The sequence below is a fragment of the Perna viridis genome, chromosome 12, assembly GCF_037379345.1.
Source record: "Perna viridis isolate PV_CMFRI_1.1 ecotype Kerala chromosome 12, ASM3737934v1, whole genome shotgun sequence".
Taxonomy (NCBI): domain Eukaryota; kingdom Metazoa; phylum Mollusca; class Bivalvia; order Mytilida; family Mytilidae; genus Perna; species Perna viridis.
The window spans coordinates 30,971,708-30,987,310 of NC_142456.1; the positions used below are offsets into that span (position 1 = coordinate 30,971,708).

General features: G+C 33.4%; 1 protein-coding gene across 1 annotated transcript; it reads left to right on the forward strand.

Annotated features, from left to right (window-relative positions):
* Positions 1 to 8,144: 8,144 nt before the first annotated feature.
* On the forward strand, positions 8,145 to 15,596 carry LOC148602011 (countin-3-like). Its single transcript, XM_088556442.1, has 7 exons — positions 8,145 to 8,289; positions 9,185 to 9,371; positions 9,728 to 9,863; positions 10,568 to 10,680; positions 11,715 to 11,813; positions 14,414 to 14,545; positions 15,470 to 15,596. Exons 1-7 carry the CDS (start codon positions 8,284 to 8,286, stop codon positions 15,565 to 15,567), a joined length of 771 nt encoding a protein of 256 aa, XP_088412568.1. The 5' UTR covers positions 8,145 to 8,283; the 3' UTR covers positions 15,568 to 15,596.
* Positions 15,597 to 15,603: the final 7 nt, after the last annotated feature.

The window sequence follows — 15,603 nt, forward strand, 5'->3', positions numbered from 1 at the left end:
TTAGAGTTTTAGCGCGATACAAAAAGTCTGCGTAGTTTTGGCAAGCTGTGGCATAACGTATGAGTTGTGATTCGAACACTCCATACTCAGGTGCTGAAGGGATGTTGCCACAGATGAAAGGACAGTTAACAATTCTGAATGAAAAGTCACCACGTTTGTCGTAAAGTTTGGTCAATAGTTTTCCTTTACCATCAATCAAGATATGAGGCTGATTTCACAGTTTCTGTAGTATCCTTTATCTCAAGTTCTTTGGGGTAGATGTTATGTATCAAATCCCCGAAATTAGGATTAGTTGAAGATTATACGTTATCTATATAGCGGAAACTGAGATTAAAGGATCTAGCTAAACGATAAGTTGCATATACAAACTTTCTCACGGCCATCTGTTGATTGATCCCAGCATCACAGGATAAAGCACGGGGGTAACTTAATAGGTAAAATGGTACGGATGTGCGGTCCCGATAATTTTTCCCACCCCATTCATATATCCTGAAAATGAAAAACTGACACCCATTGGCATTTATATATTTACAATGCATTTCTGTAACTCATTCATATATATGCATGGGATTAGTCTGTATCTATATATCACAGCAGGATGATGGTCAGAACATACATGTTATTACATCGTATCTAAAGCAATCATTATCATGTCAGGATGAATTGGACCCCTTCCTGCGTTTCAATCTGGCATCTGTTGAAGTGTTAATCTTTATTTACTTTGATAATTTTAAGGATGATTTAATTGATGCCAAACCAATATATAGCCTATTTGTAAATGTTAACCCTTATCACAAATGCTACAACTAAGATGCCTACATTTTTCATATACATGTGTCACTAATTATAAAAAGTAAACCGATATAGGCCGCATATCTGTGCCTACCCATTGAACTTATATGTAAGTTACTCCCCCACCCACCCCAGTGGAATAAAGATATAGAGATATATTTTGATAACATTTTATGACACTATATCTCCCGTTAAACATTACATTGATTTAATTAATTGCTTTTGAAAAGTAAATATTTTGTTCGATTGTATTTTAGAAAGTTAGCCATTGGTCAGAGTTAGAATTTTTAATGTTTATTTATAATTTGGGGGAGGAGTTTTGGGGATGTTCTATTCTGTTCACGTTTTGTATCTTTAGTTAGCTTTCCATCATGCTCCGCTCTTGTAACACCGAGCGTTACGTTAATATGTTAATTGTGAATTATTGTACCATCTATATAACATCATCATAATAATATATTTAGAACAGTGGATCAATTACTTGAAATAGTGGAATGCCCAGCTCCTGTTAATTATTTAGTTGACTTTTTCCGGACTTGTACTTAAATAGTTGAACGTATCCCCAGTTGTTTATAACATGCATTCGTATAAGAAAAGAATGAGCTACATGTATTCTTATTTAAAGTGAATGAGCTACATGTATTCTTATGAAAGGAGAATGAGCCACATGTATTCTTATAAGAGAAGAATGAGCTACATGTATTCTTATTTAAGGTGAATGAGCTACATGTATTCTTATAAAAGGAGAATGAGCTACATGTATTTCCAAAAGAGAGGAATGAGCTACACGTATTTCTATGAGAGGGGAATGAGCTACATGTATTCTTATCAACTTTAACATGATAATGTTGTATTCATTAACGCACATTAAAATCACAAATTGCTGATGAGATAATTAATACAAAATTATTAAATAAATGTTTTAAACCAATCTTACGTACTAACTTTTCTTCTGATTGGTGTGTTACAGAGACACATACTGAACATTACTTGCTTTGTAAGTAAAGCGTCTTAGCCCCCGGCCAGGGTTCTGAGCACTATTTAGTCGCCTTTTACGACAAGCTTAGCGCTGCTGCTGGTCTATTCTTTTGACACCCGGACCAGCACGGGGCTGATGTGCATGTCCTTGATCTTTAATGTTTTATACAAGTACATGTATATATACCACAAGCACTTATTTCTTGTAAAAAATTGTAGTGGCTTCATCAATTCATCAACCTAGTAGAAGTTCATTGAAATATTAATTCAACAATGTTCAAAATTGATGCTAAAGTGTAAAATTATTAGCTCTAGAGTTTTAAAACAGGTGTAAACGCTGTCATTTTCGTGTATACACTGTCAATTTTTCCAAGATTTTTCGACGATCGTTTTGTTTCTGTTTTGGCTATTCTCTGTAAGAATCGAGTAGTGGGTGAAACTTGGTGGGAAAAACACAAGTAATTCCATGATATTATGTAGAAAGGGCATTCATTTCTCCTTTTTTTAAATTTCAGTGAATCGAGGTATAAAACTATATGAAATGCAAACACACTTATATCACCTTTATCATTCTGTTATAACTCCATCTTTTCTGTTTCCTCGATTACTACTGACCATAACCTATTGTGCTCGTATTGTCAAAGACGTGTATTTTTTTTATTTTTATTTTCTGGGCTCTTTTCTCTTAACTTTATACATTATCTTTTTCGTGGGTTGTCACGTTCTAAATGGTTTCACACGAAAGGGTGAATGATTCTACCTTAAAATACCGAGTTCATAAAAAGTAGAGTTAGACTAATGTAACCGTAGTACTAAAGTATTTCATTTCATTTTTTGTTGTTGTTACTTTTGTTTCTATGTGAGTGTTATTTGGTTATCTCATGTTGCTCTTTGTGTGTGTGCGTGCGTGCGTGTTTTTTCTTTATCCTTGGGTTATGTTCTTTTTTATTATATTTTGAGTCCAGGTTCCGTTGATTTCACCTTCATTACCAACACAGGACTTTTAGTTACAAGTGTCATACGACTATTTCTGGTCTCTATCGCTTTCTATGTTAAATTCAGTTATTTATAAGGCTCATTTTTTTACATCAGTACAAATGGAGCTGGAGGGGTTTCATTGTGATGGTTACCCTTTACCTTAAGTTTCATAAAGTACCAACGTATATCTTATGTGCTTCTAAGAAAGAACGATAAAATAAGTGAAAGTAGACAGACGCAGAAATCACTACGTTCGTTTGTAAATTTAGCAATATCAAGGGGCCTAGAGTTTTTGTTCAGAAATTTTTTTACCCTACCCTGAATAAAGAAAATAAAGTTTTTATATTACTGTTGTATCATTTAGCTTTCAAATGACACCAAGATTGTATACCTCTACTAAACAAGGAGAAGGATAGGGTGAAATTTTGGGACTACTTCGTGTCATTACGAACTACTTTTTTGTATGTGCTGGCGACTGGTTTCCGAAATAGTGGTATTACACCTACAATTAGGTAATTACACCCGAGAGTTTCGCAGTTAGCATTGCATTTTAAAGACAACTATAAGCATGTGTTTTTACAACATTTCTTAGTTAACTTCTTGCTTGCTTTAGTGTAATCGTCAATGAGAATATGCACAAGACTTCCTTTAATAATTATCCGTGTAGAATTCAGACACTGCAAATGACAGAGGTGAAACAAGGTGCAGAAGAAAAAAAACCTATCGAACAAAGATTTTTACAGTCAACATATATCGATGCCATATTTTAAAGTTACTAATATACAATGTATAATAGACCATTCTACAAACAGAATGTTTTCCTTTTTTGGAGAAAACCATATATTCATCTATCTTAACCTTAAATCTAACCAAATCAAGAACGATAACACTTGTAAAGTACCAATTACAATCTAAAAAAGTATATAGTTTTGTCTGAAAAGTGCAACATTTTTATGACAAACTGAGACTGATTATGTGGTCTGCAATAGACAGTTTAAAGAAAAGTTTTATACTAAATTTGTGGGTATTTGTCATGCATGGATCTTCAGTCTGATATTTTCCAATTGTATTCTCTATTTGCAGCAAACAGGGTTTATTTCCCATTTGCAGTGTTATCTTTTCTTCTTAGTAGATAGATTATACTAACTATTGTGGGCAAAAGGTGTTTTTTTTCCTCAATTTATTTTTTTATGGCCTTATGTTAAACTTTTTATGCTGTGTAAATTAATTCCACAATGTTTGTGAGTTACAATGGGACTATCAAGCTGCTCAAATGAATTAAAAATAATTTAGAAAAAAAACAAGGAGAAAGTTTGCAGAGTTCCGATCGAGGAAACAAACAGCGACGCAATTTTTACAGGTTTTGTTTGTGACGTACTTTGTGATGTTGATGTAATTAAGTACCATTCCATATAAAATTCAGTCCCTGCCTAATGTAAAGGTGAATCATAGGGTAGAAAAATCCACTGAAAAAGATGATGTTTTTTTTGTCTACACGTGCTATACTTTCAAGTAGTCCTTTCTGTATTCAGATCTGCACTTTTGAGAAAACCATACATTGATCTCCCACTCAAAGCAACCAAATCAAATCGAATCAAGAACGGTAACTCTTGCAAAGTGCCAATTTCATACACAATCTATATAATTTTTATCTCAAAAGTGCAAGAACCAGATGACAAACTAAGTCTAGATTTGCGGTCTGTAACCTTTACGGAGTTATAAATAAAAGTGAAAATGGTTGGTTTTTGACATGAATGAATCACCTCCTGCCTGATTTTTTTTTATAAAGACTGGTACTTAAAGAACTCATACAAGTTATTCAGAAGTAACACTTATTTACTGTTTTATGTAAGTAACACGGCTATTAACGTTGAATCTTAAAACTGTCACTTGTAATTTCACTTCTGAATTATCACAAATATCATTGAAATCAAAGCAAATAATTGTATTGCCATTAAAAAGATATAAATCAATTGTTTGTGACAAAACAAAGGAAACAGAATATTTTACGAAACGAAAAAAAAAAAAAGATGCACTACTGGTTGTAGACAGTGTTATTAAGAGTTATTTTTTAAACAAGTAATTAGATGGGGAAAGTTTCGACCAGTGGAGGCTTTGGTCTAGAACATTTCGACCTGGGACATTGACATACTTGTGTTTTTTTTTCAAAATGCATCCATTGCAAATAAACTACATGACTACATAAGTGAAGGTTTTTTGCCTTTGAAACAAGTTCGTAAAATTTGAGTTAATAAAAATAATCAATATTTTAATTATTGGAAATGTAAATTGACATATATCGAAACGTTTCTGAAATTCATGTTCTAAACATATGAGCTATTTGTTGGACAAGAGCGCAGTTTAACAAAGTATAACTTAAAAATCAATGAAATCCAAGACAAATGCAGAAGGTGAGAACTGTTGACGAAATAAGAAGACATATTTCGAATTCCATTTTGTACAAAGTTGTTTTGAAGATGAACGTTCAGTGTTCTTGTAGATAGTTTTGGTGTGAATGCATGTACAGTTTAAAATTACAGGATCTTTTGTGTAACCAAACGTGTTTGTGTTGTAATATATGTTGTAAACTTTGTGCCTAACCTAACCTTGAAAAACGCACTTTTAGCTAGCAAGAAATAAAGGTGAACCATTTGTATATCTATTTTAAGAAACATAAAAGTCATTGGAATTCATACTGTTAATGTCATTATGATTAAAAACATTGATAATGTCGTAGGTTTGAACTGTTTGGGCCATTTAATTGAAAGAATGACACCGTACCCTCTAGCATTTTCCTCAATATAAATTAAAAGACCATTGTTTTGAAACGAGAAGACTTGTCATTCAATACACAACAAAGAAGACAAAGGAACAGAAGCGCAGTATAAATAAATATCATCATAAAACCCAAATAATTTAGTCCCACACCGTATTCGGTTCTCATATATTCAAGATCCTACAGAAACCTTGGACTGTGTGAAGGGGAAAACAGGAAACTACAAATTCCATCTTTGTTAGTACCCATTTATATTTTGTAGTAAATATTCCCATATAACATGGAGTGCAATACAACTTTATGAAAACATAACGTCATCAAGAACTCATTAAACAACTTTGGATTACATGCGTCGGAGCGGTAAGATCACAACTTCCGTGCCTTTCGTATTGCTTGTGTATTTGCTCATGCATTGTATTATTCTTTCTATGTTTTATTATTCCATGCGAATACACTTCTTTCATTGGACACCACATTCTATATGGCTACATGTTTTTTTTTCACCATGATAATGTACGTTTTAGCAGAGAAATATAATTAAATTTAATTACAGGTCTGCGGTTTTAGGCATCTAAATAAATGTAATGGAGAAAGTAAAGTTTTGCGATGCCGTTGTGACACATTTTAAAGTCATAAAGGAGAAGTTTGATCATGAAGGGCGTGGCTACGAATGAAACGAAACAAAATATAATTTTTATTTTTTTTTAAATTTGGTTAGATTAAAGTAGCTTTTTATGGCTTTTTGATGTGTAGCTTATTTTAAATGGAATGTTAGTGGAATCAGTTAAGTTTGCTAACGATGATAACTGATATGGTTTGCCCTGCAAAAACTACTTTAACTCTTAACTACTATTCATTATTTTACACTAAACGCTAACTTACATTTTACAATGGTATAACAACCAACATATGGAAAACAGACATGCACAACAAAGAACATAAAATAACCAAAATAATACTTACAAAGTAACAAAAGCAATTAACCAACTCAGAATCCACTAAAAACTGGGATCATGGACCAGGTGCACCGGTTGTTTAGGCGTCGTTAGCCTTTCTAGAAACACCCGCCGAGTTGCTCACAAAAAGTCAACGAAGGAGGAAAGGAGTTACCTACATGCACACTTTAGTGTACATCAAAATTCATTTTTAAGGAAAAAAGGAAGTTTTTGATCTATTGAAAAGGCAGCCAGAGCCGTATATTTCATTGAGGCGGAAGAGGCAGTTGGCTCCATAGGTCATCCTTAACTTCTGGGCAGATTTCTTTTTATAAGGACAAAATTACAGAATTCGTACAGTAATAAAATAAACACAACGAGTAGATAGGGAAAATACACACACACAACAACAACAAAGAGTATGGAATAACAAAAATAATACGTACAAAAAATGTACAAAGCCACGAAAGTAACTGAGCAACCCGGACTCCACTAATCACTGGTAGCTTGGAACAGGTGCACTGGTAGGGTAAGCGTCCTCTGATTTTTGCAACCCCATAGGTCATTCGATGAAGATATTTGCTCATATCCCCCATAAGTGACTGCTTCCTTCGGTAAAGGAGTCAATTGATAGCTAGCCTTGGTAAATGAAATACATGTAACAAATATATAAACGGAGTGATTTTTCATTGAACGGAGGTTAATTTTAAGTTATTGGTAGTGTAATTGTTATGTATGTAATTGTTTCACAATCATTATTGTATGAAAATGTTCATTGCTCTGAAAGGGTCCTAAAATTGGAATGAATTATTGATTCGATTCGATTCTATTCTATTCTGTTTGAAGCGCGACTACTCTTGCATATATTACGTGTAAGAATATTTGTGAAAGATTTCGGTTTCTTTTCACTGTGGAAAACATTTCAGTATATAGGCTGATTCATACTCTTGATCACACAATACCTACTGGTGTTTTTTTTTTTGTTTTTTTTGCTTTCCCCAAAGACCTTTTCGTTCGTCACAAAGTATTCCTTCTGCAGTTTTTCTAAATAAGCTTTTGTTGATCGCCTGTATATAGCTGAAATATTGCTGCTCGATCGGGCGTTAAACCCCAAAAATCAATCAATCAATCTAAATAAGCTTAAATTAAGGGAGACAGTGAAAACATACATGTAAGAGTTTTAGTTCCTATATTAAATCTAACTGAAATTTAAACCCTTTAAGCATTAAAAGTAATAAAAAGTGTTATCATAGGCCCGACGGTCATTCGTGTATTTATCTATATCTGTATGGTATTAGTATTGGTGTGCTAATAATCATAAGAACTTCACTATAACGTAGTGAGTTTAGACTAATGGCTCAATTTCGCCCATAAAAGGATTGTAAATTATTTATCGCGATTTTGTGTCTATTAAGACAGTTTATTATATATGGTCCTTGAACTCATATGTCTTAACTCTGTAGAATGAAACACTTTTCATGTCTTTGTAAATGGCAATACCCAATGAATACATAGTCCCGTGCGGTACAAGTACGTGACTGCATGTGGGATCACTCCTTTTGTTTTGATTTTTTTTTAATTTTGTGCAATATTTAGACAAAAGCCAGTGTATGATAACCTCTTTCTCTTTTGTAAATTTCTGGACTGACCTCCTTTTAAAAACTACGGTACTACCCATGTAATTGTTTTAAAATATGGTCATTAACCGGGCCAACACATGTCAGAATGTCTTATCACTGGAACACAGATAAAAGATAACCCAGAACTTATCTTAGTTACGGTATTTTGGCATTGTACGACAAAGCGTTAAAACTAGGCAACGAAATGAAGGTAAAGTTCTAGTAATGTTCTCAGAATCATGCATCGTTGATTTTGCAGAAACGAAATTGCTGTATATGCTGTTAATCACTAGGCAGTGTGAGCCAAAGACACCGACATGACGTAATGTAAAAAGAAGCTATCGATAGAGTACTACAATTTGTACTTGCAGTTTCCCATGTAGTACTCCACGTTTGACGTTTTGATTAAAAGCTGTCTATTTCGGTACCCAAATCCCTTTCATATTTTTGTGCCTTTCTGGTCATTTTCGACTTCTGTGTTCATAATTACGTCAAGAGTAATACTTGGATGAGAAATACAATGAAACAATTATTGCAAGTCAGTCCTTGCAATATCATGTTGTTGTAACACATAAAAGAGACATCAACACCTCGTTAACCTCGGCCGACATTTGTTTTAAATGTTCCATAAAACATGATATTGATGCACTGAGCTGCCATAATTGTACATAAGAGTTATCAAAGGAACCAAGATTCTAGCGTAATTCTAAAGAATGTAATACAGGCACAAAGACCAGACATGGAAGACAGACACACACACACACACATCAAAGAACATTAATAACCAAAATAATACATCCAAAGTAACAAAGGTAAATGAGCAAATCGGACTCCACTAAAAAATGGGAGCATAAAATTCACATTGAACAAGCCTTAAAACAATTGAAAAATTTACTATCACTGCACACGCTATTTGAAGCAGGTTCGACCGTACAGCAGTTCTTTTTTTTTTTTTTTTTTTAAATTTTTGAGTTTAAGTGGGGTTTTCAGAAACCTTTCAAAATTAAATTTGTCGTCATTCAGTTATGAATGGTACGCCCATGTTTTTGTGATATGGTGAGATGATTCGTTGTTTATTAATTGTTTATTTTCTATTTCATTTTCAGGGCTCAATTGTTGCAGTTGTTGCCCTTTTCTTTGTCGTAGAAATCACGATATGCACAGCACTGCGAAAGAACCATCCTAGCCTCACACTGGAACAGGTTAGCCCTAAACCTGTCGATGGCATTGCTTGTAAAGAATGTCTTACCTTCGCAAAAACAGCAATTGAATATTTGGTGTCACTCATCATCAGTGAGTAGACTGTGCAAATGTTAAATGAATATTGTCACGTGGTACATTCTGAAAGCTGGTAAAGCTCGTAGGCGTTCCAATCACAAAATTATTGAGGTGTTGGATGAAAATTTCTTTTAAAAGACTGCAATGGTACATATTCGAGATAAGGAAAAATATCAGACAAAAATGTATTGCTTGTGAATACATAAAAAGTCAGATAGGCTAAAAATAATTTGTCTCGATATCTCAAATTTGATTTACGTTTGTCAGAATCGTATCTATTAAGAAAAAATATTTTGAAGAAAATACTATCTTTGTTTGTTCTACCTTTAAGCAATTAATGCATTGACTAATAATCTTCCGTTGCTATGTAGATGCTGGTATTATGGGATCATGCAGTTCATTATGTAATGCTCTCGCAAACAAGACGGGTGAACCAGCTCTTGGCTTTGTGTGTGACATTCTTTGCGACATTGTTGGATTTAAAGAATTTGTTAAGATAATAGATGAGTGAGTAATGTCCAATTCAAGGCGATTAGTGTTGGGATAGATGAATTAAGTATGATATAAGTGCAAACACAGTGAAACATGTCTAAACCAAACCCTGAACAAACCGGAAGTATGTGTAAATCAGTCATCTTCTGAAGTTTCTTTCTATCAGAATCAATAAGTTTTAACCTGTGTAAACTGAACAACCACCAAATCCCTCAGTTCAAGGGGTCCGTTTTAGACAGGTTAAATTGTATATAATAAAAGATGATAATCATATTATAATGTTTTAATGATATTCATTTTATCAGAACATCACTAAACGTAAAGGATGTGTACGGTAGACCACATTCACCGGTAGGGTAAGCGTCCTCTGTTTTTCTATATAAAAAAAAACCACCGCAGAGCTGCTCATAAAATGTCACATACGGGAGACAGGAAGAGGAAAACTGTGACACAGTGAACAAATCGATTTTCATGTCGCAGATGGATATATTATAACGATTCATAGAAAATCCAGTGCCAACAACACAACATGAAGCTTTGATTAAAAGTGCAGCCGCATAATTAGCTAAGAATGTTACCACACACAATAATATAAGATTACATGATGTAATTTGAGCAAATTCTAATATGGCAAAATATCTTATGTTCTGATCGTCTTTGACTGGTCACGTGTAATATTTGGATCAATTAAGTTGAATTATTTCACTTTATAATCACAGAGCTGACTTGGACCCTATATATTATTGTGAGCTGTTGAAAGTGTGTCAAGTGGTTGACAATGGTGACGCCAAAATCACTTCATTTGATGTACAACCTAAAAAAGGGCCGAAAGGTACTTACCATGTTGCGGATATTTATTTAGTCTTTGAAAAATCCTAGAAAATATTCATATTGTTCCATATAAAGATTGAGTGGCAAAAAAGTAGGATATTTAACATTGATCTTACAAACGCATCGTTAATTTTATTCTTGTACTTTATAAGACGGCTTTGAGTTCTGTCCTGTCAAGTTCACTCACGAAGAACTACACAGGGAAAATTGCAAGATAAGTTGTCATATGTTTTCAAACATATGAAAACATATGTTCAGGACTGATATAGAAATTTATGTTCTTGTGGATATAAAGCACTAGAAAACATGTCAAAAATCGTAAGAAACCATACTAAGGAATCTACAGAAATCATATAGTTACTTTACTAATTTCATTGATTTTTTTCACGAATTACCTAGATAGTCTAAAAGATGTGTTTTTCATATTGGTACCAAACTTAAGGAGGTAGACCTAGGGTAAGGGACACAACTCATCAGTGATCAGTGATATGTTTGTATCACATTCAATTTCACTTAAGCCTCTCAAGCTTTCATTTGAATCAGAATAAAATGTATCCAAGTTAATTAGATGCTTACATAAGATTGATGTTAAATGCTGAATACAAACGTTCCAATGATTTTTAAGAGTTGAGTCCCTTACTCTAGGTCTACCTCCTTAACAAAAACATATTACAAACATAGCCAAATCAAAACATACAAAAAAGAGATGTTGCGCCATGATTTTTCCTGTGTACTGAAGGGTCAAATGAGGGAGAATCCGTAGCCGCAACTAAGCTGGGAACACACGCAAAAAAAAATAACAGAATAGTAATAGATAAATAACTTTGTAGAACGAGAGTATGAGATAATTTGCTTAAAAATAACACCAGGCTTACTTCTAGAATTGTAAATTAGATCTCAGTTGCATTTATTTCGGAAAACCGTTACTTTGTGAAATGTAAATGCTTTAAATGTTACTTTGGGAAATGTAAACATTTTTTTTTAGTGTTTCTAGGGTTTCAGATATATTAAAAAATTGTTTTTTTTTATTTTCAGGCACTACATTTGATTTTACAATTGTTTACCAAAGTGAAAACGGCACAGGTCCGGGGGATATTGACATAAAACTGGATACAGTGGATGGATTCCCTACGTGTAAGAACATCAGTTATTGTATAAAGACATTCCTCTTTCCTTGAGTTCTTCCTATCTTCATAAACTAAATAATCGATCAGACTGTTTACCGAGAAAATGCACGATCGATAAATGTTTAATTAGAACTGATGACAATTTGATTTGTATCCGATGAGTGGTCGATGGTCAGTCTCATCGATTTGATATTTCGGGTAACTGTTAGTGTTCCTCCCCGTAATAGGTTGATATAAACCAATGGAAAGCAAGAATCTACACGAGCCGCTGTAAGTGAAACTACAATGCAACGTATTCATTTGCATAATTATAGCAAAAAAACAGTTCGGTCTTCTTTACTCAACCATTTTTTACACCTTCGATGTCGACACTTTTCGTTGTTATGATGCTACAAGATTGAAATCATCACTACAGAAGTATTATGGTCGTCATTATTAATCATGGATCGTTACAATGTATTCATCTGCACCATGAAAACGGATTTGTTCAGAGTGTCATAATTTTCCTTTCCTCTTTCGTCTATCCCGGACTTGAGTTTTTTATGAGCAACTCGGCGGGTGTTTCCAGAAAAAAACTGAGGACGCTTACCCTCTCGGGACACCCGGTCCATGCCCCCAGTTTTTACTGGAGTCCGAGTTGCTCGTTTACTTTATTACTTTGTATGTATTATTTTAGTTAATTTATTTCTTTGATGTGTTTGTCTGTTTTCCATGACTGGTCTTTGTCCCTGGATTACATTCTTTTGATTACGCTAAAATCTTGGTGCCCTTACAGAATGTAATCCGGGGACAAAGACCATACATGGAAAGCAGACACACAAAACAGTAAGAAGTTTAGCGCGATACAAAAAGTCTGCGTATTTACGGCAAGCTCTGTCATGACGTATGAGTTGTGATATGAAAACTCTATACCTATGTGCTGAAAAAATGTTGCCAAAATTGGCAAACTTATTCTGTTATCCAAATAAATTTAAGTAGCAGTCTTTCTAAAAAATCAGACAGGTGATTCGTGCAAGTCAAAATCCCACCGAATTCAGTTTTATTTCTTGTTCAGAAACAGTTACTGATCACATAACCAGTCTTAGTTTTTCATTTGGTTTTTGAGATTAAAAAAAAATACAGATTGTACATGAAATTGGCACTTTGCAAGAGTTACCGTTCTTGATTTGGTTTCATTTTGTTGTTTTAGTAGCAGATGAATGTATGATTTTCTAAAAAGTGCAGATCTGAATGCAGAAATGATTATCGTTATGTGAAAGTATAGCATATGTAGACTGAAAAGCATCATCTTTGGGGTGGGTTTTTCTTCACTATGAATCACTTTACAACTGGCGTTGTGTGACATTTATGTGGAATGGTACTTAATGCAAAAACCAATTTCAAACTGCTCTGTATGTTAACGCCACAGACATTTCGTTTAGTGGTCCATAGCGCACGAATTAAATAACCATCCCAATCACATTTTAAATACAAAAGACTACATCAACAGTAGCAGTTATAAAACGTTTGATATATTCTGTTCAGAGGATACTACAGAACAACCACTGCCATGGGTGCACTTTTTTATAATGCAAACAAAAAAAGTCACATGACGTAATTATGACGAAACTCTTTCAGCCAATGAAAAAGTAGATTATATGAAGAAATCGTAATACATGTAATTATATAAAAAGTCGTTCCCTCACATTCAATCCGCCACTTCTTATCAATATACATAAGTTTTTTTTGTTTTGTTCTTTGTTTTGTTTTGTTGTTTTTGGTTTTTGTTTGTTTTATTTTGAATGCATTTACCTGTTACTTACTTCTCAAACCAGACTTATAAGGCAGGCTTCATCCGTTAAATCAAGTCTTCGTATGGACATTATGAATTGCATTTATCAACCTTTGACGAGCTTCTAAGTAGCAGTCCTTGTAGGAATCATGCAAATTCTGTATCATGTGATACACCCAAAATAGTCTATACATTTTTATTGTTTATTATTACGTTGCTTTACAGGTATAAATATAATGAAATAAATAATTATTCATTTCAATCTGTCTGCTCCTAGGAGATATATAATTCATTCTGAAAATCCAATAGTTTGTATTGTATATTTGTGTCATTTACTGAGTTATATCCATTAATTTTGAATTCTATGGTACATTTTATATGATTTTATCTCCCACCAAGGGTTATTTGAAAGATCACATGTTACTTTCTGTTTACTAAAACATTTTCAACAAAATGTCAAAAATAAAAATGTGTAGTCTTTCCAGCCATGAATAACATTTTACATTATTTTTATTTGGAGTGCTACTTAAAACCAAATGGTAGCTGTCCTTTTTCATTTTTTTTAAAATCAGACGTACAAAAATAAAATTGTTCTTTAAAGTTACTGCACGAAGACTTTAATAAAACCCCATTCTACTTTCTCTGACCTTTTCGGAATTCTCTGGTTTTCCCCTTTCAATAATGCTTTCACAATAATGAAAGCTGAAATGTGATTGGCTGATCAGAACGTTCACCGGTACATTAAGTAAGATTGGGTGCTGTTAGATCCTAAGCATAGCCACGGAATGAAAAACAAATTACGTCTTATCTTAAATATAGTGTTTTTGTTTTGGTAGTTGGCACTTTTTTCCATGATGTTCAACAGCCTGGTACTTATCAGATGGGACTACAATTAAAGACAATAGAAGAAGACCCATGTGATCCTAACTGTGAGAAGTGGGAGCCTGGCAATTACACTATACATATCTGTGAGTTAGTTTAAATGAATTTTGAAACAATAAATATACTCTACCATAATTTAATCAATTTCACTTTTTACACTACGACCCCTCCCCCCAAAGTCGTCAGCAAGCACAGTTAAAATAAAAGTCTTATTCGCTCATCAAAATAAAACAAATCTTGAAGCATGAACAACTAAGCCATATACCTAGGGAAAATGTTGTTTAATGTCAAGAAATACTTGACAAGTTGTAAATGTCACACCAAGACATTTGCTGAAGATATATAAATGAAATAAAATACGACAGAGTAATAACATTTTGAAAGGTGACTCTAATTTGACCAGTATAAATTGTTCACGTTTTAAGTAGCAGTCTTTGTAAGAATCGTGCAAATTTTGTAATATATGATACACCCCAAGAAGACTATTCATTTTTATTTTTTGTAATTGATATGCTTTATAGGTCTATACGGTGAAATATATAATTATTCATTCCAAATTTTTTTCCCTTGATTTGGAGTTTTACAGTTCATTCTATATACTTTTTATCAACATTATTATATGAATAGCTACATGTCATTTTCTATTTAGTATATCATTGCGAACAAAATATCAAGAAGGAAAATATGTAGACTTTCCAACCATGAATCATAGTTTGCATGATTCTTATGTGGAGTGTCCATTTAAGTTCCGGGGAAAATCTGTTTTTTTATCATTTTGTGTGGGTTTTTTTTTGTGTGTCTGCGTACCTCGCTTTCTGTTTGATATTTGTCAGCTATTAGTCTTTTTTACTTATCCGCGATGCATGTTGACTTGACTGGACTGTTCCATTGGAGTAACGAATCTTTACATCTACATTTAAATTTCATCACATAGATTTATTATGAAAACAAATACAATGGAAATAAAATAACATATGGAAAATAAAATCTAAGCATTCCTCCTTTTTCAGCCTTTTGTAATGGAGAATGCGGTAGTAAACACCCACACAGCCAGATATACGATACTGCAGAGACACATTTTAAAATTACGACGGACAATCATACATAAAACCTGAATAAAAAATGAATTACTTTTTAGTTCGTT